At 37.6% G+C, this 22,995-nt stretch overlaps 1 protein-coding gene across 1 annotated transcript in view; it reads right to left on the bottom strand.

Annotated features, from left to right (window-relative positions):
- Positions 1-22,995, bottom strand: part of KIF5C (kinesin family member 5C) — a 215,883-nt gene that overhangs the window by 26,476 nt on the left and 166,412 nt on the right. The window contains exons 16-23 of the mRNA XM_020984747.1: positions 19,318-19,506; positions 18,052-18,169; positions 16,124-16,200; positions 12,807-12,916; positions 7,627-7,728; positions 7,272-7,332; positions 4,074-4,145; positions 2,471-2,575 (exon numbers count right to left, since the gene is read on the bottom strand). Coding sequence (XP_020840406.1) covers positions 2,471-2,575; positions 4,074-4,145; positions 7,272-7,332; positions 7,627-7,728; positions 12,807-12,916; positions 16,124-16,200; positions 18,052-18,169; positions 19,318-19,506 — 834 coding nt within the window. The remainder of the gene's footprint in view (positions 1-2,470; positions 2,576-4,073; positions 4,146-7,271; positions 7,333-7,626; positions 7,729-12,806; positions 12,917-16,123; positions 16,201-18,051; positions 18,170-19,317; positions 19,507-22,995) is intronic.

Below are 22,995 nucleotides of genomic sequence, written 5' to 3'. Positions count from 1 at the left end.
CCAATGTGTCTCAATCTGAAATGAAAGGAATATGCTAAGGTGTTATCTATTACAGCTATTTCAATTTATAACTCAGACAAATTTCCATTATTGAAATAAACCGGTCAGGATTAGACTTTCTACAGTAGGTCTGCAGCCTAACTTTTGGGCATCAATATGACAGGACTGCATTAGATAATTGAGACTTCTCTTCATACCAAACTTTAGACTTTTATATGTTCATGCCTCACCAATTCCATCCATGCCAGGGACACCAGCTACAGAATCTGAAAACTTGGGCAGCTAGGTGACACACTGGATAGAGCACCAGCCCTGGATTCAGGAGGACCTGAATTCAAATCCAGCCTCAGACACATAACACTTACTAGGTGTGTGACCCTGGGCAGGTCACTTAACCCCATTGCCTAGCAAAAAAAAAAAAAAAACAGAATCTGAAAACTTGCCAGTGGAATGGCAACCCAAACAGCATGGTCATCTAATAGGCAAGGTGCCGACCTACTGTATCCTGCCTTCCCACATTAGGTATCAGGTATTATAGCTCCAACATGAGGACAGGAATAGGCTGAATTCACAACTTTCCATTCCAATGGGTTGGGAGGCATTTTCTTTGAGGAAACGAGAGTTGAGAATTCTTCCTGTTCAATGTATTTTCTTTTTTGGCATACCTTTCTAATTTAAGTAAGTTGTCCATGTTATATATGTATGTCATGAGATGTCACTGAGATTAATATTGGGAGGGAAACAGAGAAGAGAAAATGGAAATGCAGAGAAAAAAATTGAGAAGATGGGAACCTAGACTAGGTACAAATAACTAAAGATAACCCTGAGGGACATTGCATTTATTTTCCTTTTTCTCTATGTGTTTTTTTTACTTTTTTCAGTCTTTCTTTGGTGAGATGCTAAGTTTGTGAGATGGCATTTCTTAATCAGTGATGAGATGTGGGTGGAAACTGACACCATGGCCTTTTCTTCTTGGGCTAGATGTACTTAACAGGTTACCTCCTGATTTCCTTTTGTTTTGGAAAAGACAGTCTTGGAACTTTTACAGGAAATAAAATATAATAAATACTTGGGAATTAAAGGGGAGTTATAGTTGACTGAAAAGGCCTACAATATATGGGTTACAGAAAGGAAAGCTGCGTATTTTTAGCCCTATACTCTCTGATTGCTTTGGTATAGATGTCTTAGCATCCCTAATTACAATTAATTCTATTAATATATCTAAGTGATAAGGAGAACATATATTCAGACTTCTCATTCTAATTATGAAACTTAGCCATTGTTTGTTGCCACTTATCTGTCTAAGATCTAAAATTCTCACTCCCCCCAAAATGTGATTTTTTTCCCCCATTGCACAGAGCATTGGGCAAGGAGTCAAAGGACTTCATGTGTTACCTTAAGTAAATAACAATCTCTCTAATTCTATATTTTCTATTCTGTAAAATGGAGACAAAAACCCTACCTCTCAGGGCTGCCATAAAGCTCAGATGAAATAACAAAAGTACAAAGTTTGTGAAGTTAGTAAAATGTTACACAGACATAAGATATCACTATTTCAAAATACAAAGAAAATACAACTATAGTTAACCCTATGAACTCTTGCTTTTTTATTTTTCAGCAATAATTCACTTGTATAACTTTGTGCAGAAGAGTTACCAGTCTGCTTTGGGAAAAGGACTGTCATCACTAGGAATTCTTTACACCGATGAAATGACAGGAACTAACAGAACTTCAATCATGTCTTATCTGTCACATTGCCTCAAGAGAAAAATCACCAGCAACAATGAAATGAGATAGGTTAGTAGGTGAAAGAGAAATGGCATTTAACTTCTTGGTCATATAGCCAACCAAGTTGTTCCACTGAAACAAGTCCAATATGATCCATGTTGAAATATGTCAAATAATGAAAAGAAGAAAAGAGTTATTTAGAAGAATTATAAGAGGATAGCATGAGAGCATCGGTATAGTAGCTACCTTGCAGGATTATCATGCAGATGAAATGAGACAACATGCACGGTGCTTTGCAAACCTTAAAGTATCATGTAAGTGCTAGCTATCATCATACAGTACCTTTCGGTTTTACCATATTTTTCTTTCTATATTACTTTGTAGACCTTGTTTTACCATGAGTCTTTATCTAAATTATTACTGAATTTACTTAGAATTAAATCTATTAAACTATGCTATGAAACAGACTGAGGTAGGTTGGAAATAAGTGAAATATTTTTAAAAGTTATTAATTCCATCAGATAAATGAGCAAGTGCCCATGATTAGATTAACCCCCAAAGAACAATTCTATCATTGTCTAGCTGCATAACCTTAAACAAGTCATTTCACGATTAGAGTCTCAGCATACCTATCTGTAAAATGAGGGGGTAGGACAAGATGATTTCTAACCTCCCTTGTAGCTTTTAGAAGGACCCTTTCTTGAGTTACCGACGAGACAGAAAATTGAGACAACAGTCCTACCTGTTTATGAACCTTAGTAAGTTGTTCCAAGTTGTTCTCAAGAAAGGAAATTTTCTGCTTCTGGGCAGCACTTCCCCCGCCATCATCACTGTCCAGTTCAACACTCTGAATAAATATCAGATGATAATTAGAGACACTTTTTTTTTTTAGGCAATTGGGGTTAAGTGACTTGCCCAGGGTCACACAGCCAGTAAGTGTCAAGTGTTTGGTCTGAGGCCGGATTTGAACTCAGGTCCTCCTGACTTCAGGGCTAGTGTTCTATCCACTGTGCCACCTAGCTGCCCCTAGAGACACTTCTGATGCCACACCCAGAAACATAGAGCTTTAAAACAGAATCTCTATTTAAATAAACAAACAACCCACCCATTCTGATTTTCTTATATCACTATTCACAAAAGAAACAGGGCCATGTCCAACTACTTTATCCAAAAATTTCATTTTGGTATGAAATTCTATTAAATTATCTTAAACACACACACACACACACACACACACACACACACAGAAACACACATACAATTACCACCAGTACCATCCCCTTTCCCATGCCTAAACAGGTTAATCTGCAAATACAAGAAAGAAATACACTAAAATGTTAATCCACTTTTTGGGCAACTTCCTAATTCTTGACTGGTTTTCCAATTCTGTTAAGACAGAGGTTTGATTTTTTTATTTGTTTGTATTTTTGGGGAGGATAGAGTTAAAAAGCTAAAAACCAAAACTTTGATCAGCCATAAAAGTTGGCTAAAATATCAATTTGGCTAAAATGTCTCTCCTCTACCAAACAAATATAAGGAGACACACTTTTTTAAATGGTACATTCCAAAATCTACAAACTAAAAAGAGATGCCAGACTGAACATTTAGAGTCATCTCCACTACAGTAACACTTGGATGAATATAGTAGTCTTCATTAGAGATACTCAAAAATAGCACAACTGCTTAGTGATCAATAGTGCTGTCTAAAAACTAGGTCATGCCCAATTCTACGAAAATTAGAAAGAACAAATTTTTAAAGACTCTCAGGTTCAGAAAAATACCAACAAATTCTACAAATTTGTTGACTCTCAAATTGGCCCTATCAAAATCTTTTTTTAATTCTGACTCTGTTAAACAGTACATTACCTATATTGCCTAGCTTTAAGTCACTTCAAAGCCTAGTCAATATGCAATCTATATTTTTATCCAAGTCATTGATAATAAAGTTAAACATCACATGTTCAATCACATATCCTGATGTACTCACTGGGTACCTTCCTTCCAAGTTGGCTTTGAAGCATTAATAACTATGTTTTGAATTGGTTTGACCATTTGAATTGGTTTGACCATTCGATCAACTATGAATCCAACTAATTGTCCTGTCATTACTCTTCCGCAAGAAAAGTGTAAGAAATTATGTTAACTGCTTTACTAAAAAATAATTTTTAAAAAAAGGACAACAACATTTCTTGATCTAACACTTTCGTAATCCTGTCAAAAATGGAAATACAGTTAGTATGACATGTTGACCTGTTCTTGAATCTAGGCTGATTCTTTGTGATCATAGCCATCTCTTTAAGATGCACTTACATCTTTACCTCAGATACAGGTATGCTAGTGCTTACTTTTTTAACTCTGGTGGTGAGATCCTGGACGAAGAGTTTACGAAGGTTATGAAGAGTCTGCAGTTCTCTGGACTAGAAAATAAAATTTTGAAAATCACACTCAAAGCTAAATCACTGAACGTGTTAAATCTGTGATACATGCATAAATATATAAAAAAGATGGGATGCCTTTAGTAATTCCTCATATATAACTGCTACTGATCATAAGTTTAGAGCTAAAAGGATCTTAGAGACAAGATAGCATTTTATAGGCAAGGAAAATGATGCCCAAAGAGAAGTGGCTTCCTAAAGGCAAACAAGAAGAAAAGGGAGGATTAGAACCCAGGTTTCCTAAATTCTAATCCATTGCTCTTACCACTAAATACATCAAAAGGATAACAAAGAGTGAAGAAAACATACACTCACCTGGCCCAATTAATTAACAAAAGCAAACTAAAACATTCTAAATTGAGTCAAAAATCTAGAATTCTGAATGAAAATAAAAATTTGAATTTCTTAATATTAATAAAATAAGGATTGATAATAAGGATCATTAATAAAATAAGGATTTCTTATACATTCTTTGGGCCCTCCATGAAGAAAAGTGGCTGAGCTCTGAAACAATCATAATAATTGTCATCGTTATTAATAAATGCTTCATTTTGGCAAAGTACTTTATAGTTTACCAACTATTTTCCTATTAATTTGATTTGATCTTTATGGGAACTTCATGAGACAGGGAAGGCAAATAATATTATTCTCCCATGGATAAGTGGATGAGTTCCTGGTGGCTAAGAGAACAAGTATGCAAAATTACAGAGTTCAAAAGTGGAAGCTAATAATTTGGCCAGAACCCAGGTCTAAAACAGCTATACATTACCTAATATTTTCTAAGTAATGCCCATGGTCTACTTATACTCAGGATTTGTTCCAAAGTGAAGAAACCAACAGCTTGAGCTAAAGCCTGGATCAAAGCATATTAATTTGTTGAATGATGGAACCAAAGCCCAATATTAATATTTTCAGTGAAGCAAACTGAACCAAAGGGTACCTTGATACTTTACAGTTTACTGGACTGTAAGCGCCTCAATAGCAGAGATCCTTTTTTAATTATCTTGTAGTTCTCTTAGCAAATAGCCCAATGCTTTACATGTAGAAAGTTGTCGAATGAATGAGTTAATTTGATTCAGAAAAGAACTTAAAGATTTTCAAATGCTACTGAACTGGAGCAATGCCATAACATTAAACCTTTCTCTATTTCTTTCAGTTCAAATTCTTGGCAAAAACACATTATTCCACATGCATCATGACACAGGAGAGAGCTTGTAGGATGTTCTCTGAGAAAGAAGACACTGCCTCCTCAAATTTCAATTTGTCTAGGTTGACTAAACCCAAATTAACAAGATAGGAGAAGCAGATAATTCAGGAGGATATCACCACCTAAATCTTGTCCTCTTGTGGAAGCAAAGGAATCTGGGAATTGCTGAAACACTCAGTGATTTGGAAGACAGGGGCTATTTTAAATTAATGTGTTCTTACTGGGTCCAGTCTTCCACTGGAATATGAGGAGTAAAATGTTCTTTCTCAAGCCTGGAAATCAAATCCTTCCTAAATGAGGTTAATTGCTTTTTTGAAGTGAGCCAAAGAGTTTTCTTACTATGAATAATGTGCCATACCGTTCATATCCAAAGCTTAAGTCTTCCAAACTAGGTGCTTTCCATCTTCTTACTTTTCTTTTCTACTTCCAGTTATATATACAATAGGGACACACTAACCAGCACCCTTTTCAGAAAGTAGTTCAATTTCCGGATCCTTAATGAATATTATTTAATTAGATATTCTCTCATTTACTTCAAAAAATTTAAAGCCAGTTGAAATTTTCCTCGAAAGAATGCTTCCATACCTAACAGGTAAAGGGAGGGGAAATGTAGGATTATCAAGGAAAAGATTTCCTTGGGTACATGTGAGAACCAGATACTCTGAAAAGACACAAATTGGACAAAATTCTCCTGGGATTAGTTTCTTTTGGTTTCTTTTGTTTGTTTGTTTGTTTGTTTGTTTTGGTGTTAGCCTCCCTCTTCCAAAAATGAGCATTTGAAGGAAATGAAAATATTATTAGAGAGTATTGGGGAGTCGTTTTTTTTAACTTAACTGCTGTTTACTCATGTCTACATTTGGTTCTCATTTCAATGAACTTTCCCTCTAACTTCTCTATGATTACTTTCTGAAATCATTCCCCACTGAACATATCTTTTACGCTCTTCTTCCACATTCCCCTCACCCTGTTCTACTTTGCCTCCTGCTTTTGGAAAAAAATGCTATAGAAAAGTGAGTGGTCCTCCAGCTTGACTCCTGGCACTACCCATCCGTTCCCAGATATGCTCTCTCCCAGTACTTTACAGCAGTGCTCCTTAAACTATGGGCTGCAACCCCGCATGGGGTCACTAAAAATTTGGAAACAGTAAAAGGTTTCTGAACATGCAACGACCAAAAATTAATTAAAAATCAAATGCATAATGAATCTGAAGCATTTCTGGCAGTGCTTGCCCATGTTGCATCATATAACTTCACTGCAGGCTTAGTTCTCAACACGCAGCATTCACCCTTTGCACTGCAAAGTGGAAAAAGTTTAAAGAGTCCTGTTTTAGGGTACATTCTTGTGATGTACTCTGATCTCTCGTAATAGCCTGAAGAGAGGATGGACCACACAGATAAGCTGAACACACCTTGATTTCATATGAACCTCTAGGGAGTGGCTAGGTGCCTCTGAGGCTTTTTTTTGGCTCAGGGTGGTGGCCAGGGCAAGTGGCAGTCAAAAGAGCTCCAGAAGGTATTGGTATGGGGGTCAACACTTTGAAATATGGCATCCTAGAAAAATCTCGAAAATGTAAAATTAAAATCCTAATGGAATCAAATGAACACCAAATTAGGAGTCTAGGAATTAGGGATCCAGTTATAGTTCTGCCACCAACTTGGAGTGTGGCTTATGGAAAATTGCCTTACCTCTCTGAGCTTGAATATTCTATTGTGTAAATTAAGGGGTTTGATTTTAATGATCTCTAACAATCCATAATTCTATGCCTTTATAAAATGGATTTTGCAAGGAAATAGGCCCCTATAAAATAGAATTTCACAGATAAACTGGTAAAAAATATGAATTAACTTCAATTTTTCAAAATGAGTAACAGGAGCACAGAAGCATATTAATTGTTCACATACCACAGTTTCCTCTAATCCTTTAAGGTCTTCTCTTGCTTGTTCCCTTTTGTCATTGAGCAATCTTAAAAAACAAACAAACAACAACAACTTCAAAAATGGGTTCATGGGCCACAGATTGAGATTCAAGGATTTATGTTTGCAGATAAGTCTTCCGAAACCATCCAATTCATAGCACCAAAGAACTTTCATGTGTCTTAAAATTAACCCAATTTAACAAAGGATGTTTAGCTATGTTAATCACAAGAGTACTTTGGAAAAACTCCTGGGGAACCTTTTTTCAGGTGAAGAACAGTTTAGGTGAAAGCAAGCAGTAATACTTTAAACAGAGCTTAATGGCTCATAAAGATCAACTTACATTAGCTTTTCCAACTTCATCTCTCTCTCCTGATCCTCTATTTTCAGCTTGTCATAATCACAACTCAGTTTCTCTTGTTCCAGCTGCAGCTTCTGGTTCAAACTGAAATTGAGAGGAAAAAGCAATTGCCCCAGTTTCCTTTGGGATTAGAAAGCTTTCATAAATAACCAGACATGCCAGCAATGCATAAAGCAATAGACCTTCACTATGGTGCACTTTAATTCCAGTCAAGGCCTAGAATGACACCCCGGAGTGGGGACAACAGGGAACATACGCGAAGGAAAAGGGGCTCAGGCCAAAGGATGCTAATGGGTCTCAGTCACCAGAAGGGTCAGTCACTACAGCCTGGGGTGTGGATAATCTTTAGGCCATGGCAGAAGGGGGTCAGCAGTGACCTCTTGGAGAGTCTTCCTTAACACATGCCATACCCATCTTTGCCAGACTCTCCACTATTCCTAATCAATGTACCCATCTTTGCCAGACTCTCCATTATTCCTACTCAATGTATGAGGTGTCTGGGTTTCATCATCTCCACAATCAAGGTAGCTAATCCCTTTGCAGTGATCATGACATTTTGTAGAGAAGGGGAACCAATCTTACTTCGTAGGATCATGGACATGGAGCTGGAAGAGGCCTTAGGGGCCATCCAATCCAACCCATTCATTTTACAGATAAGGAACAGGGCCCCAGACAAGTTAAGTGAATCACCCAGGATCACACAGCTAGGAAGAGACAGGATTTGAACCAAGGCCCTTCTGACTCCAAGTCCAATTCTCTGTCCACTTGCTACATTGCCTCTAGGCCATGAGATGAAGGTGAACTCGTCACAGCAAATAAGTGTCTGGTCTGATCTCTGACCTCACAATTGGAAATAATTTCTTAAAGTTTGGTGCAAGTAGCTAATAGGAGTGATTACAAAAGTGTGATTTTCAAAGCACTTACATTCATGTACAAAACTCTATAAAATGTTTAGGGGAAAGGGGAAATACATGAGACCCAATGGGCAATAATTGCAACATTCTGTTACCAGACTTGGTCTACCTTAGTGATAGACAACAAATCAGTCACAAATTCTGAGCAAGCCAACTAAAAACATGATTCCGTTTGAGATTGAAAATTCTGAGATCAGGAAATAGCAGTGAAGCACCCCACCTGCCAAAGTGAAAACTAGCTTAGGAGAAGCTCCAACAAGTGTGAAGGCATGGGACATACAGAGAATGGAGGACAAGATCATTGTGCTCTGGAAGGGGCAATAAAAATAAAAGAAAAAAGGGGTGATATTTTGAAATAGAAAAAGAACATTTAGAAAAATCTACCTTCCTCCATTTCTACTGCAGCCTAGCTCAAGAAACCATAATTTCTGCCCCCAATCTTCCTTTCCTATTGTTTTTCATTCCTTGATCAGAATCATTTTCCATATTTTAAGTGTTTAGAAAAATCTCAGGCCCCATTTGTTTTGTGCAGTCTGATCACCAAAGAATTGTCAACTTTTTCTAGTCAATCACACTTATTTAATGCCCATTTTGTACTGAGCGTAGATGGAGGCACTGTTAAGAGATTTTCAAAATCACAAGATCATAGCTAGAAGGGAACTGAGATGAGGAAAATGAGCTCCAGAGGTGGGGCCACAGGTAGTCATAATAGTCATATAGTCAGAATTTGAATTCAAGTTTTCTGACTCCAAATTCAACACTCCTGCTTCCTTCTAAATTAGGGGGCGGATATTTCCATTTATAGATGAAATATATTTATGATATAATATATAAATTAATATAAATTTATGGCATATAATATAAAAAAAAACTGAAAAGACACTAAAGGAAAGGGATCATCAGGGAGAGACCAAAGACTGCTCCTAACCCAAAATCAAAAAGATTGCCACAAAATACCCAATGTAACCATTTTAGGCATTTCAGTCACGCCCCACATCTTCTGCTGCTCTATCTTTTTTCACTTTCTATTACTCAGTATTTGAAATGTAAATTCTTGAGGACAAGCATTATTTCATTTCTGACTTGGTTTAATTGTTACCTAGCAGAATGCCTTATACACAATAGTAACTTAATAAATTTTAGCTGAAACAAATATGGCAAATTTCAACTGTAACTGAGTTCAAATCCTACCTCTACCATTGACTAGCTCTGTGAATAAGTCACTTAGTCTTTCTGAGACTTATTTTCTTCATGTGTAGTACCTTTCTCACAAGGCCATTTGTCATCAATCATTTGCTTTACTTTCTTCTCCTAAAAGGTAAATGCTGCAGGGGAAGCCCTGCTTAGAGTTCCCATTAGCTGTAAAAAATTTTATCATCAATCAAACCCTTAGTTGCATAAAACATAAATTCATATATATATATATATGTTTGGGGGGTATGTGTTTGTGTATGTGTGTGTGTATGTGTGTGGGTGAATACTTATACATATGTGTGTGTGTGTATACACACACACACACACACACACACACACACACACACACACACACATATATCTTTCAGGGAAGGGTATGGACTTATCCCTTGAAAAGATTGGGAGATTTCTATTGGGACACGTCAGTAACATTTCATTGAAGATGAGGACTTCCCTATAAGTCTCATATAGTGAGGAATCGATTCTAGATTCCTATGTGGTTTGGAGAGAAAGGTGAAGAGAAGAGACAAAGACTAACTTGGTTACCTGGCAAAGGTACTACCCAACCTTGCCCGACGGGAAGGAGTTCTTCCCTTCACTAAAAGGGACTCAAGTAGCAGGGGGACCCCCTCATCCTAGTCCAGAGTTCTGCCCTACAGAGGGAGAACAAAAAGGAAATATCTTTTCCCCTCATTTATTCAAATTAGATTTAATTTGGGCTAACAAGAATCTTTTTTTAAAACCACCTGAAACAGGTTGTTGTAGTGGAGAAGGACAGTGAAGAATGAGTCAACAGACCTGGCTTCTACTACTCCTGCTTTCACTTCTCGACTCTACCCTTAAACTAACTACTTGTGTGACTTTGGGAAGGTCATTTAAACTTCTCTGAATCTCAGTTATCAATTGTCAAATGACCAAAAATGCTCAGGAATTAAACATTCCTACTATTTCTTACTTTATAATTCTGGCAAAGGTCCTAGAGGCAGCAACAGCCTGTGTGATACTGTAATTAATGCATCAGGTCCCTTCTCCATGTTCCTATAAGATGGCAATTCCAGGCAAACTGCATAATTCTGAAGCCTACATAAATACTTAAAGGATTTCTGATCTTGTCAGTATGTGGAGCTCCCAGTATACGAACTCTTTTCTCCCTCCCCCAAGCAGATTATAATATATGTATGACTTACTAGATAAGTCTTAGGGAAATACCTGAGACAATGGTTAAGTAATTTAGTTAGTGTCAGAGGTGGGATTTGAACCCAGAGCTTCCTGATTTCAGGTCCAGCACCCTATCCACTCTTCATCATGCTGTTTCTAACCACAGATCATCTTAATATGTCAATGGAAACAACAGTCACACTATTTAAAGTGTGGATACATAAATCAATTATGAATTCATGAAATGGAAGGTACAACTGTGTACTCTCTGAATTAAACTATCAAAATTCCCAAGTAAAGGGAAATTTATCTTATGCATATAATTACATGGAGGATTAGGTTAGGCTGCATCACATTTGGGAAATTTCAGTGATTCCAAGATGCTTGATACATCGTTTCCACACCAACAGCCTTAACTAATGCCATATGGCTACAAGTCATGAAATACCGCAGCCCTAGAAGAATCAAAATTGCAGGTTATTCAAAGGACCATGGAAAGATGCTCAGTGCACAATAATACAATGTTGTCTGAGTTAAGAATTGGTTGAAGCATTCTAGAAAACAATTTGGACTATGCTAGAAAAATCACCAAACTATTCATATCCTTTGACGCAGCAAAATCACTGTTGGGTATTTATCCAAGTAGACCTAAAGAGAGAAGGAAATGCCCCATTTGTAACAGAATATTTATAATGATCTTTTTTTTTTTGTAGCAGCAAGATACTAGAAATAAAGTAGGTGACTCTCAGAGGGGGAATGACTAAACAAATTCTGATAAAAGAAAATCATGGAATATCAAGCCACAAGAAATGATGGCTATGAAGAATTTAAAGAAATTTGGAAATACTTCCATGAAGAGCCAACTAAACACAACCAACAAACACAATGACCAAAAAATGTAAAGGCAAACAATACAAAAATATATCATAATTCATACTAGTGAACAGCCCACCCTTAAACTCCAGAAGTCTAATAATGAAGCCTGCTTCCTCCTTGCAAGGACGTGATGAACTACAGATGCAGAATGAGGCATATGCCCTCAGGCATGACCAATTTGTAAGGGTTTTTTCCCCCCTTAACTGGACATTTTTGTTGGAAAGGAAGATCAGAGGTGGGTACTAGAAAATACTAGTGACATACAAAAAAAGTGTCAATCATACACTACAAAGAAAAGAAGGGAAAAATGCATGGTGAGTGCAAGTAGGCTGCAGCAAATTACTGTAACATCTACATAGGAAGTGCTACAATAAACTTCATTAAAGGCATATATGAACAGAAAAGGAGGGACCCTGGCAATGGAATTAGAAGCAAAAGAAAACAAGCAGATAGACTAAAAAATTTGCAGTGGTAGCCATGAAATATTGAAAGAGCCAGAGAAAACTCTTCAGCATGTTGGGTGCATCTTCTGAGGACGATTTATAGACAAGCATTCACAAGAATTGCACAGGACGTAAAGATATGGGTGGGTTGCAGCCTATGTCAGTGGAGGGACTATTCACATAAGTGATTATCACAGATTCACTTAAATATATTTGCACAAACAAATGGGATTCCATTATTCAGAAGCAAGGAATAACTTGGAGCTCAAATTGCTGAACCAGTGCTTCCGCCCATCAAAGTCACCAATGTCTACCCTGCCCTATGGATACCAAGAATGGCAACTTGTCTAGATTGTCTTCCTAACTGTTCTCAGAGCCCTTGGGAATCCCAGTCCCAGTGGGAGAACATACCTTGAAAAGAGAACTATAACTCGACCTTGTTATCACAGCAGGAGAAAGAAAACAAGAAAAGGGCGCAATCCTCCAAGGATTCAAGGGAAAGCAAATTTCTTTGGTTTCCTTCTGACTGAAGAACAAATGTCTACCCCAATCCCATGGAACCACCAAGCCAACTTACTCCCGAATCTCATCAATGATTTTCTGCTTCTCTTCAATCTCATCTCGGAGTCTGGACAGCTGCTTCTGGTGGGCTTCCCTATGGCTTTCCATCTGCTGCTCCAATGCTTTCTGCATACCATACAAAGAGAAATGACATCTGCATTTTTGTTTAAGCATCATATAAACCTAGATCTAATTTACCATTATTCCAGAACGTCATATCCTAAACAAGGAACATTCCTCTCTTCTGCTCACAGAAACCACTTTCTCTTCTTCTGGGTCATCAAACACAAAGTATTTGTAATGGAATTGTGTGACCAGATCAGTAAGATTAATTCAGCACTTCAGGCAGGGGAAGGGAACGCCTGCCAATAAACAAAAAAGCTTTCCCTTTGAATGGTGGTGTGATGTCACAGAAAATGCACAATATTGAGAGTCAGCAGACCTTGATTTGAACCTGGTTTTTGCTACTACTTGTATGACTTTGTCATTGTTGTTGTTCTGCCATTAAAGTCGTGTCTGATTCTTTGTTGACTCCTGCTGGGGTTTTCTTGGCAAAGATACTGGAGTGGTTTTGTCATTTCCTTCTCCAGCTCATTTTACAGATGAGGAAACTGAGGCAGAGTTAAGCGACTTATCCAAGGTCACACAGCTAGTAAGTGTCTGAGGCCAGATTTGAGCTCAGAAACATGAGTCTTCCTTACTCCAGGCCTGGTGCTCTAATCCACTGTGCCACATTGCTGCCCATTATGACTCTGAGCAAGTCACTAACTTTCCTGGGCATTCAGTTTTCCCCTTTGGAAGACACTAGAAGACCTCCTGCTAGGTTCCTTCTGGCTCTAAATCTAATGTGCTAGAATCTCTCTGAAGCTTACCTGACCTATGGCAGCTCAATACCTATTGCATCACGGAAAGAGAGAAGTACACAAAGACGGCACAGCATAGTTAAAAAAAACAACAACACCACTACCACCACTACTACCACCACAATAATTAGGAAGAACTCATTTTTTTTTTAGTCCTGGTTTCACTACTTTTTTCACTGCATGACTTTGAAGGCTCAGTTTCCTCTTTTGTAAAATGGGAATAATGAAATCTGCCCTATCCACCTCACACAGGGTGACTGTAAGGGTCAAATGACACAATGTGTGTGAAGACGCTTTAAGAAAATCACGTACAAAGGCAAGTAGCATCTATGCTAATTCGAAGGCAAAATATGGCTGCAACAGCTTTCATTAACATGATGACATGACATAAAATGGGGACAGAGGCTTACCCAGGAAGACTTATTTGTCTACCTCAGGACCTGTTTTGCCCAGAACAAGCAGCTGTCAGCCCAATTTAGCTAATCCACTTGCCTAACAGCTGTGCACATCTGTTTTTCCACAAAAGGCAAAAAGAACAATACTTGTAAATTTCATTCATATCCATTATCTCATTTGATTCTAACAATCTCATGAGGAAGGAAGAATATAAGTTATAAGAAAACTAAGGGGCAGCTAGGTGGTGAATTGGATAGAGTACCGGCCCTGAAGTCAGGAGGACCTGAGTTCAAATGTGGCCTCAGATCAAATACTTGACACCTACTAGCTGTGTGACCCTGGGCAAGTCACTTAACGCCAATTGCCTAAAAAAAAAAAGATATATACACATACATACATACAAATCTATATAATTAGATATGCATAGGACTGCGTGGCAAACCCACAACAAATAAACCAAAAACAGGGAATGCTCTGCTCATTTCCAAGAAAATCTGTCCTGCTGCCACATAACTACCCATGGTTAGCCTAGGTTAGAGTCTTCCTTTTTCAGGAAAAGACAGAGAGAGCTCCACTTTTAACTCCCACTGACCCTATTTAAGAGGTTCCCTCACCATACCTCACCAGGGAAATAACAAGCTACTAAACATTTATTAAAATGCTGAGAAACCTGTTATGTGTTCATCCAACTCCATTCTATTTTTTTAATGATTGATTTAGAAAAAAAATTGTTCTCTTTCTTTTATTTTTTAATTTCTTCTTTTACAAAAAAATTTGAAAATAAGTCTCCCTGTCTTGGGCAAATAGATAGCACAGTGCATAAAGTGCCAGGCATGGAGTCATAAAGACTCATCTTCCTGAGTTCAAATCTGGCCTCAGACATTTACTAGCTACATGGCCCTGGGCAGGTCACTTGACCCTATTTGCCTCAGTTTCCTTATCTGTAAAGTGAGCTAGAGAAGGAAATGGCAAACCACTTCAGGATCTTTGCCAAGAAAACTCCAAATGGGGTCACAAAGAGTCAGACAGGTCTTAAGAACAACTCCCTGCCTCACCCAGGCTGGAAGTGCAACGGCCACTTGCAAATCTGATTTCAACATTAATCAAACAGAAGCTTTCACCTACTCTAGTTTTCCAACTTAGGCAGGCTCACTCTTCCTTAGGGGCTCAGCTGCTCAGGACCCACCATCCTGCTGCCGAACATAGTGTCTACATACACCCTATTGGCCTTAGCTCTACTACAACTCAGAACTCAAGAGATCCCCCAGCCTCAAGCTCCTCAGCAGCAGGGGATACAGGGCATCACCATGCTCAGCTCCACACCATTTCAAAGTGAAAGGGAGTTGGGGGGAACAAGTTGTTTATTTTTTTTTCCAGATTGGGGACCTCCACTTTATTTGGCACTCTAGTTTATCATCAACAACATTTATTGAGTATTTCCCATGGGTGTGGCACATGACATAGGAAAAAGAAGAACCTTCACTATACCACTTACAGTCAATTAGGCTTTTCTTGGGATTTCTTGAACTAGAGTATAGTTTGGTTTAAAAAAAATAGGACCAAGGTTTTTCATCTTTGCATGGTGCTTAAATGAACTAATAAACTTAATTACTACATTTTCTGCCTAAAATATGACCAGATGAAAGTGCTCTGTCTAAACAAAAACTCAAATTTATCATCTTAAGAAAGGAGAAAAAAAAGAGTTCTGACTGTAGATGTCAGCTCACAATGGAGTAACTGGCAATGCTTCGAAAGGCACCTACAAAGTGACTGAGGCAATCATTTGAGGGGACACTCTATTTACATCTTTCCTCTTCATCTGAGGTGGAGGAGAAATTGTGTTAAGAGAATAATCATTACCTTTTCTATTATATACCACACACTAGGGCCATTTGACTCATATTTTTAACATCAACACTTAACCAGCTCTTTCCTAGCTGACATCTCCTTTCAAATCACAACAGTCTGCTACTTTATAGCCCACATTCTAATATATATCTCTGGCTTTGACAGAAGACCATGAAAAAGAAGAGAGGAAAGCAAGCCCAATTTTTCATGACTTTCATGATTGTACCTTCATTTCCTCTGCATCCTGAAGCCGGGTCAAGTGTTCCTTTTCTTTATCCTGGAAGCTGACTTCATGCATTTTTTCTGTTTTTCCATTTAATTCATATTCAAAAGTGGAAATGTAAGATAAAGAAAAAAAAAAATTAATAACAGCACTAGCTGTCAGCAACCACACCAGAGACTTAATAGTCCAATCCCCACATAAAAAAAATCTTTAGAATTAAGCAGCACTTTGGAGGTGACTTAACTCTTTAAGACACATGGCTGCTGTTAGGGTTCTAGAAAAAAGTAATTTACATTTCATAAAAAGGAATTTTACCTTCTATAACTAATCTACTTTGTTCCCCAAATTTCTAATGGAATAACAACAAAAATCAGACAACCCTCAAATTTAAACCCAATTTTTTGCAAAATACTTGACATATTCAAGGAAAAGAGACTCCATATGTCTTGGGAGGTGGGGGTTAGGAAAGGGAGCATATGATCGAATGTATCTTACACTCTTCTAGGAAACAACTTCAGCCTAGTGTTCTAGGAAAGGCAATGGACAAGGAGTCAGAAGACCTGAGTTTTGATTCCCACCTATGCTACTTACAAGCTGTGACACCTTGGACAAATCACTTAATATCTCTGGGCCTCAGTTTCCACATCTGAAAAATTAAGGAGCTGAACTCAATGATAATCTCAATGATCTTTTCCCATATGAGAATTAAATGATTCTAAAATAAATAATTTTTAAAATTTTAAAAAATTCAATGACTCCAATCTGTAAAAAAGAAGAATTACCTTTCGTATTTTTCTTTGGTTCAGCACTCAATTTTTCACTTTTACTCCTCTTGGACAAACAAACCACCACTAGCTAAGGAAAATACTACTCTTTCTCAGGGTTATAATGGATTGCCCATGCATTTTTATAAATTAAGCACACTATCCTGTATTTTTAGCCTTGCTATACTATTTCCTATGTCTCTGTGTCCTCCAAACACTTCATAGGATTATAAGATCTAGAGCTGGAAAAGACCTTAAGGTTCATCTATCCCAAGCGTATTTTAGAAAGCACAGGAAACACTTTTATGTTTAGTCTACATTATTAACATTTTCTCCACTAATTTCTTAAATCTAGACCAGTGCTTCTTAAACTGTGGGTCGCAACCCCACATGGGGTCATGAAAAATTTGGCAACAGTAAAAGGTTTCTGAATGTGCGATGACAAAAAATTAATTCAAAATCAAACACTAATGAATCCAAGATGTTTCTGGCAGCTCTTGCCCATGTTGCATTGAGCAACTTTACCATAGCCTTGGTTCCGAACACAAAGCACTCTCATTTTGCACTGCACATGCCCTCCATCCACACAATGCTCATTTTACACACGAGTAGTGGAAAAAGTTTAAGAAGCCCTGATCCAGACAATCAACAAAGCAATAAACAAAGCCCTGTTATGTAATGCTCACCAATTTCCAAGGTGTGATACCAACCTTGAAAATTTAACAATCAGCTCTTGCAAGCTATTATAAGCTCTCTCCAGTATGCCACTGTCTGTCCTCTTATAGATGAGGAAACAGAGGCCCAGTGAAGGGCTACTAAACTAATAAATAGAACAGGAAGTCTAACCTAGGTCTTGTAACTCTAAACTGAATGCTCTTTCCATTGCACACCCATGCAGTTCTTCTATCCTACCACCTTAAGACTTCCCTAATTATCAATCAAATCATTGGTATGGAGTAGATGAGGGGGAGGTGGAATGTTATCAATGGAGCATAAATGAACATCTTAGATTATAGTTCATTTAGGCAGAGAGAGAGAGAGAGAGAGAGAGAGAGAGAGAGAAGAGAGAGAGGAGAGAGAGAGAGAGAGAGAGAGAGAGAGAGAGAGAGAGAGAGAATGTATGTATTTGACCAAGAGTGCAACAGGGAAAAATGATATAACATTTACCTTGGGCACGGAGCTTAGCCAGCTCTTCACTGAGTGAGTCCTGGGACTCCTCCAGCTGTCTCCTCTTTTGCTCCATGTTTTGCATGTAATCTGTCAGAGACTTGATTTTTGCTTCATGCTTAACAAAGAATATTGAATGAATAAGGAGTCGCTGTCACTTAAAGAACTATTTAAAAAAGAAAACTCAAATAAATTTTTCTTTTGAAGCACAGTGTTTGAATGATTTACTTAATCTATCATTCCAACTGTTTCCAAATGTCTGGGAGATTCTGCTTCCTGAACCCTCAGCTTCTGCTCCAAAGACATTATAAGGAAGGTCCTCCTGCCACACAGAAGGGCCAGATTTATTAGCTCCTCTCTCTGTGGATCTCACCTTCCTCTTTATGGTAACTGTAAAGTACTGCTCTGGGGAAGGGAAGCCTGGCATCCAAATACCAATTCTACTGTGCCACAAGTTACAATGCTTCTTACTGGAGATAAGTAGGCTGATATAATAATTATGGCAACATAATACTTAAGATGTGTCTAACACCAAATATTCTTTAATGTTTTAGGATTAGGGTATGAAAATATGGATTTCCCCTCCATTCCAAAGTACTATCTAAAGAATGAGTTTATTTTTATATCCAACTAATTTCACCATTATGGATGCATGACATGAATTATTCAGAAACATACACTGAACTACTCATAAGAAAATAAAATGTCAAGCTTAAATATCAGTGGTGACACAGAGTGGTGTTTTCAATTCTTTTTTTTTCTGTAATAGAAAAAGTGATAGCATTACTTGATGGCAGGGAAGTTAACATGGATACTTGGTAATTGCCCTACAAAGAGCAATTCTGATTTTCCTATATTAAACGAAACATGTAGGATAAAGAGAAAATATCACCAAAAAGACGGTTTCAAAAATAATCTTGCAATAGGAGATTTTCTTCTAACATATAAATTATTTCAAAATTCTAGATTATATTGCATTTACTTATTTATCAAAAAATAACTTAAGTATCAATCTCTGACCAAGGAAATCTAGAAGCTAAAATGACAAAAAAGAAAAACAATTCATTTCAAGTTTACACTTGTGCTAACTCTATTATCTCTCACAGGAAATTTCTACTGTTTAGAGTTACCCTAGAAGATTCTTGTGTAAAACAAGAATGTGAACAAATACATTAACTGTATCTGACCATCCTAAACAGCCTTACAAAAGATGAAGCTATTTCAAGAGGGCTAGGACAGCAGATGAGGAGGAACAGAAAGACATACCTGTGAGATTAGCAGCTGGCAAGCTGCAAGCTCCCGTTCACTGGCATTCATCTTCCGGTTGGAATCAATCTGTGCACTCTCCAGCTGTTTACTCCGGTTCACCAGAGATTTCACCTCTGACTTCATCTTACTGATGTACAGCCGGGCCATAGTAAACTCCTCCTCAATCACCCCATTCACATCTGCTAACTGAGCACACAAGAGGACACCGCTACTTACTTTTGGTCCACTGGATAGAAATCAAAACTCAAGATTGACCCTTCCTGTCTGGTGCCCCTTAGACATCAAAAGCAGGGTTGGAAAGTTTCCATTATTCTAAACTTTAGGGAAGAATTTTGATAGAGACATTCTCTAAATTGACAATCTGAATAGAGGTCAAATATTCCATGGAGGTGATCAAGGGGACATTGGAGCATTAGGCCACACGGAAAAAAGAACTTTGGAATTAGGAAATGATCTTTATAAGCCAAGTACCAAAGGCTCATTTAGTCATCTGTAACCTCGTATTCAAGTATACGAAACATCCATAGCTACTGCATAGAGTTATTAAGCAAAGAGAGAATATGGGAGGTGGTAAGAAGAAAACAGAAAGTCCTGAAATCACTTCACCAAGTTTAAACTTAAATAGGAGCTCCTTCAAGGGTTGGCCTTCCTTGACATTTCTCAGCAACTCCTACCCACATTTATTGGCCATCTTCCCAAAGCCAAAGCTATAAATGCTAACAATAATAACAATAATACTCATTTACAAAGAACCTTATGGTTTATAAAGTACACTCTTCACCATAATCCAGTGAGTTAGGTGGCGGAGATACCATTGTCCCAATTTGACAGACAAAGAAAAAAATTGGGGCTTTGAGAAATTGGTGATTGATTTATCAGTAGTCAAATACCAAGTGCTTGAACACCAGGCCTTCTAAACAAAATTCCCACTGAATCACACCGTCCCTCCTATGTGTTTTCTAGGAGACACCAAACTAACCTTCTACTCACTAAAAATCTACAGTTAAAAATATCAAGTATAACTTTCCTATGGCTGCTATAAGAAAATGGTTTGTTATTTTGGTTTTTGACATTTGGCATAGCTCCATTACAATGGGAATTAAGGGGAAAATCTTGTGTTCATCTAAAAAGATGTAGATCTATTACATACTGACAATAGTAAAATCACCTAAATTTTTAAAAAGACCTTCAGAGATCATCCAGTTAGTTCCAAGTTTTCAGAAACCTTCTACAGAATAAGTATCAACAAATCACAAAGGATAGTAAAAGGAACATGCATGTATTAAGCACCAACGGTCTGCCAGGCACTGTGCTAAGTGCTTTACAAATTTTATCTCCTTTGATCTTCCCAACAACCTTGGAAATAGGTGCTACTTTGATCTCTATTTGACACATCTGATTACAAACTGAGGCAGTTAGAGTGACTTGCCCAATGGGGATCACATAGCTAGAAAGTATCTAAGGCTAGATTTGAACCCAGATCTTCCTGCCTTTGGGTCCAAATGTCTATCCACTGTGCTTCTATTAATTAACACTCTTAATTAACTAGAGTCTTTGCTGTACTATTATTTTAGGGAAAAGTGGCAACACAAAAAAAGAAACTATTTTATTTAAAAAATATACAGAGAGCTTCTAGGGATGCATTATGGTCAGTACACATTAAATTCATTCTTCTCTGTCTACAGACTCTACCATGATAATTGACATTCACAAGGTAGCCTAATGAAAGATTGCTGGACTTGGCATCTGAGAACCTGGGTTAGAATCTTGGCTCTACCTGTTATTACCTTGGGCAAGTTCATTCCCTTCCACAAACCTCAGTTACCTCATTTGTTAAACGAGAGGTTTGTAACAATTTCCCCTCCAGTTCTAAATGTAGGGTCCTATGATCTCAAACATAGCAAAATCTTGAGTCAACAAAGAGAGAATGCATTCAGTTGACTGTGCTATGTTAACTAAGGTACTGTTAGTCTTAAATGTATATGATCCCCCATGTAAATCTGGCCTAGAAGTACTACATAAGCAGATTGGTTTTTTAAAATAGTTTCTTTTTTATGAGTTGCTCTTTTTCCTAAGAGTACAACTCTAACGGGAGAATCCACATTGAAAAAAATTCCTAAAAGTAGGAAGTCACACAAAAAAGGATTTTCTTCTTTACCACAATTAAGAAGAAAATCCAATGGATAAAAATACTGATTCCCTGAGTATCCTAGTATCTGAGGGTTTACTGTTTTGTTATTTTTCTTGATTACTAATATAATGTATTATATACAGTTTTACTCCCTCCCTCCTGGGTTGGACTGTCCTCTAGAAAGTGAGGAACCCTTTGTATTTTAAAGATCCATGGTCTCCTTCAGTCAAGCTCTAGTATTTAACACTAAACCAAACATTCTCACACGTCGTTTAATCAAGTTGCAGCCTCACATCTCAGCTCTCTGACTTAGATCTTTATTGGGCAAGGGAGAAGCTAAAGTAAGGCACGCAAAATAAAAGTTCATAATCCCTCATGTAAACTTGGCCATGAACAACTATATAAACAGATTACACAACTCACTGGACAAATATTAGTTAAATATATATAATTTTGTTTAGCCACCAGAGGGTATCACAGCATTTCTGCAAATAGCTATTTATGATATGGTTATGTTGGTATGTGAATACAGGTTAAGATTTGTTATTTGGGCTACAGCCTGGTTTTGTAATGCTTCAGAGTGCCTAATAGTTGTGAATAAGGTGTGGCACTTAAATATAGATGTGTCACTAACATCATGGCTACTATCATAACTCATTCTATATTGATATGTTTTAAAGTGATTATTTAGGACTGAGGATATGGAGTCAGATGAGCTCTGGAGAACTAGCAACAAATATAAGTAAAATTAATCATCAGGAAGAACCTAAATCCCAGCTTTCAGAATTTAACAAATATTAAGTTACGTGCATTCTTAGCACTGTACAGAATTCCATTTTCAAAGTTGAAAGCTATGGACCATAACTCTCTCTGATTCCCATTATAATGGTGCACCTTACGTGCTATGTTCCTGATTAAAGTGCCCTTGCCCAGAAAACATTCCTCACGGTGTCCTTCCACATATACCCTTTTAAATGTAACAACTAGTAAGAATAGTTCACATTTAAACAACACTTCAATAATGCTCTTTTCTCATCACAACCCTTCAAGGCAAGCAGTAAAAGAGTTATTACTAACATCTGATTTGCCCACAGTCACACAGGTAACAAGTGACACATTTTGGGTATTAACTTGGGTAAGACCAAGTGATGTTTCCTCCACGCCACACTGCTTGTCTTAGATAATGGACAGGAAGGTTGTGCAATTAGACTAGATCTCCTGGTTACTAGCATCTGGCCAACACAGAGACAAGGGTAGAAGATACATCTGACTATATTCTACATTGTTTCCAAATTCACTGGCAAATGGGGAGAGATTGGGAGGAATGGCCTCTTTCAACTTGACTTCATCTCTTGGACACCATGAAAGTAGGAATGCCATCTTGCCCCTAACAACCTTTCCCCTATGCCACATTCCAAAGGTTGTAAGGGACCCAAAGGTACAAGTAGATGAATTATTGCCTTTTCTAGTCCAGAATTAAGTCATGGCATAAGGCATTTCATGTTTCAGAGCCTAAAAGAAATCAAGGTAGGGTTTAGAAAAAA

This window comes from Phascolarctos cinereus, unplaced genomic scaffold, assembly GCF_003287225.1.
Source record: "Phascolarctos cinereus isolate Bilbo 61053 unplaced genomic scaffold, phaCin_HiC Scaffold_726;HRSCAF=1367, whole genome shotgun sequence".
NCBI lineage: Eukaryota > Metazoa > Chordata > Mammalia > Diprotodontia > Phascolarctidae > Phascolarctos > Phascolarctos cinereus.
Note: the sequence above shows the minus strand (reverse complement) of the source record. Positions and strands in the feature narration are given on the sequence as shown.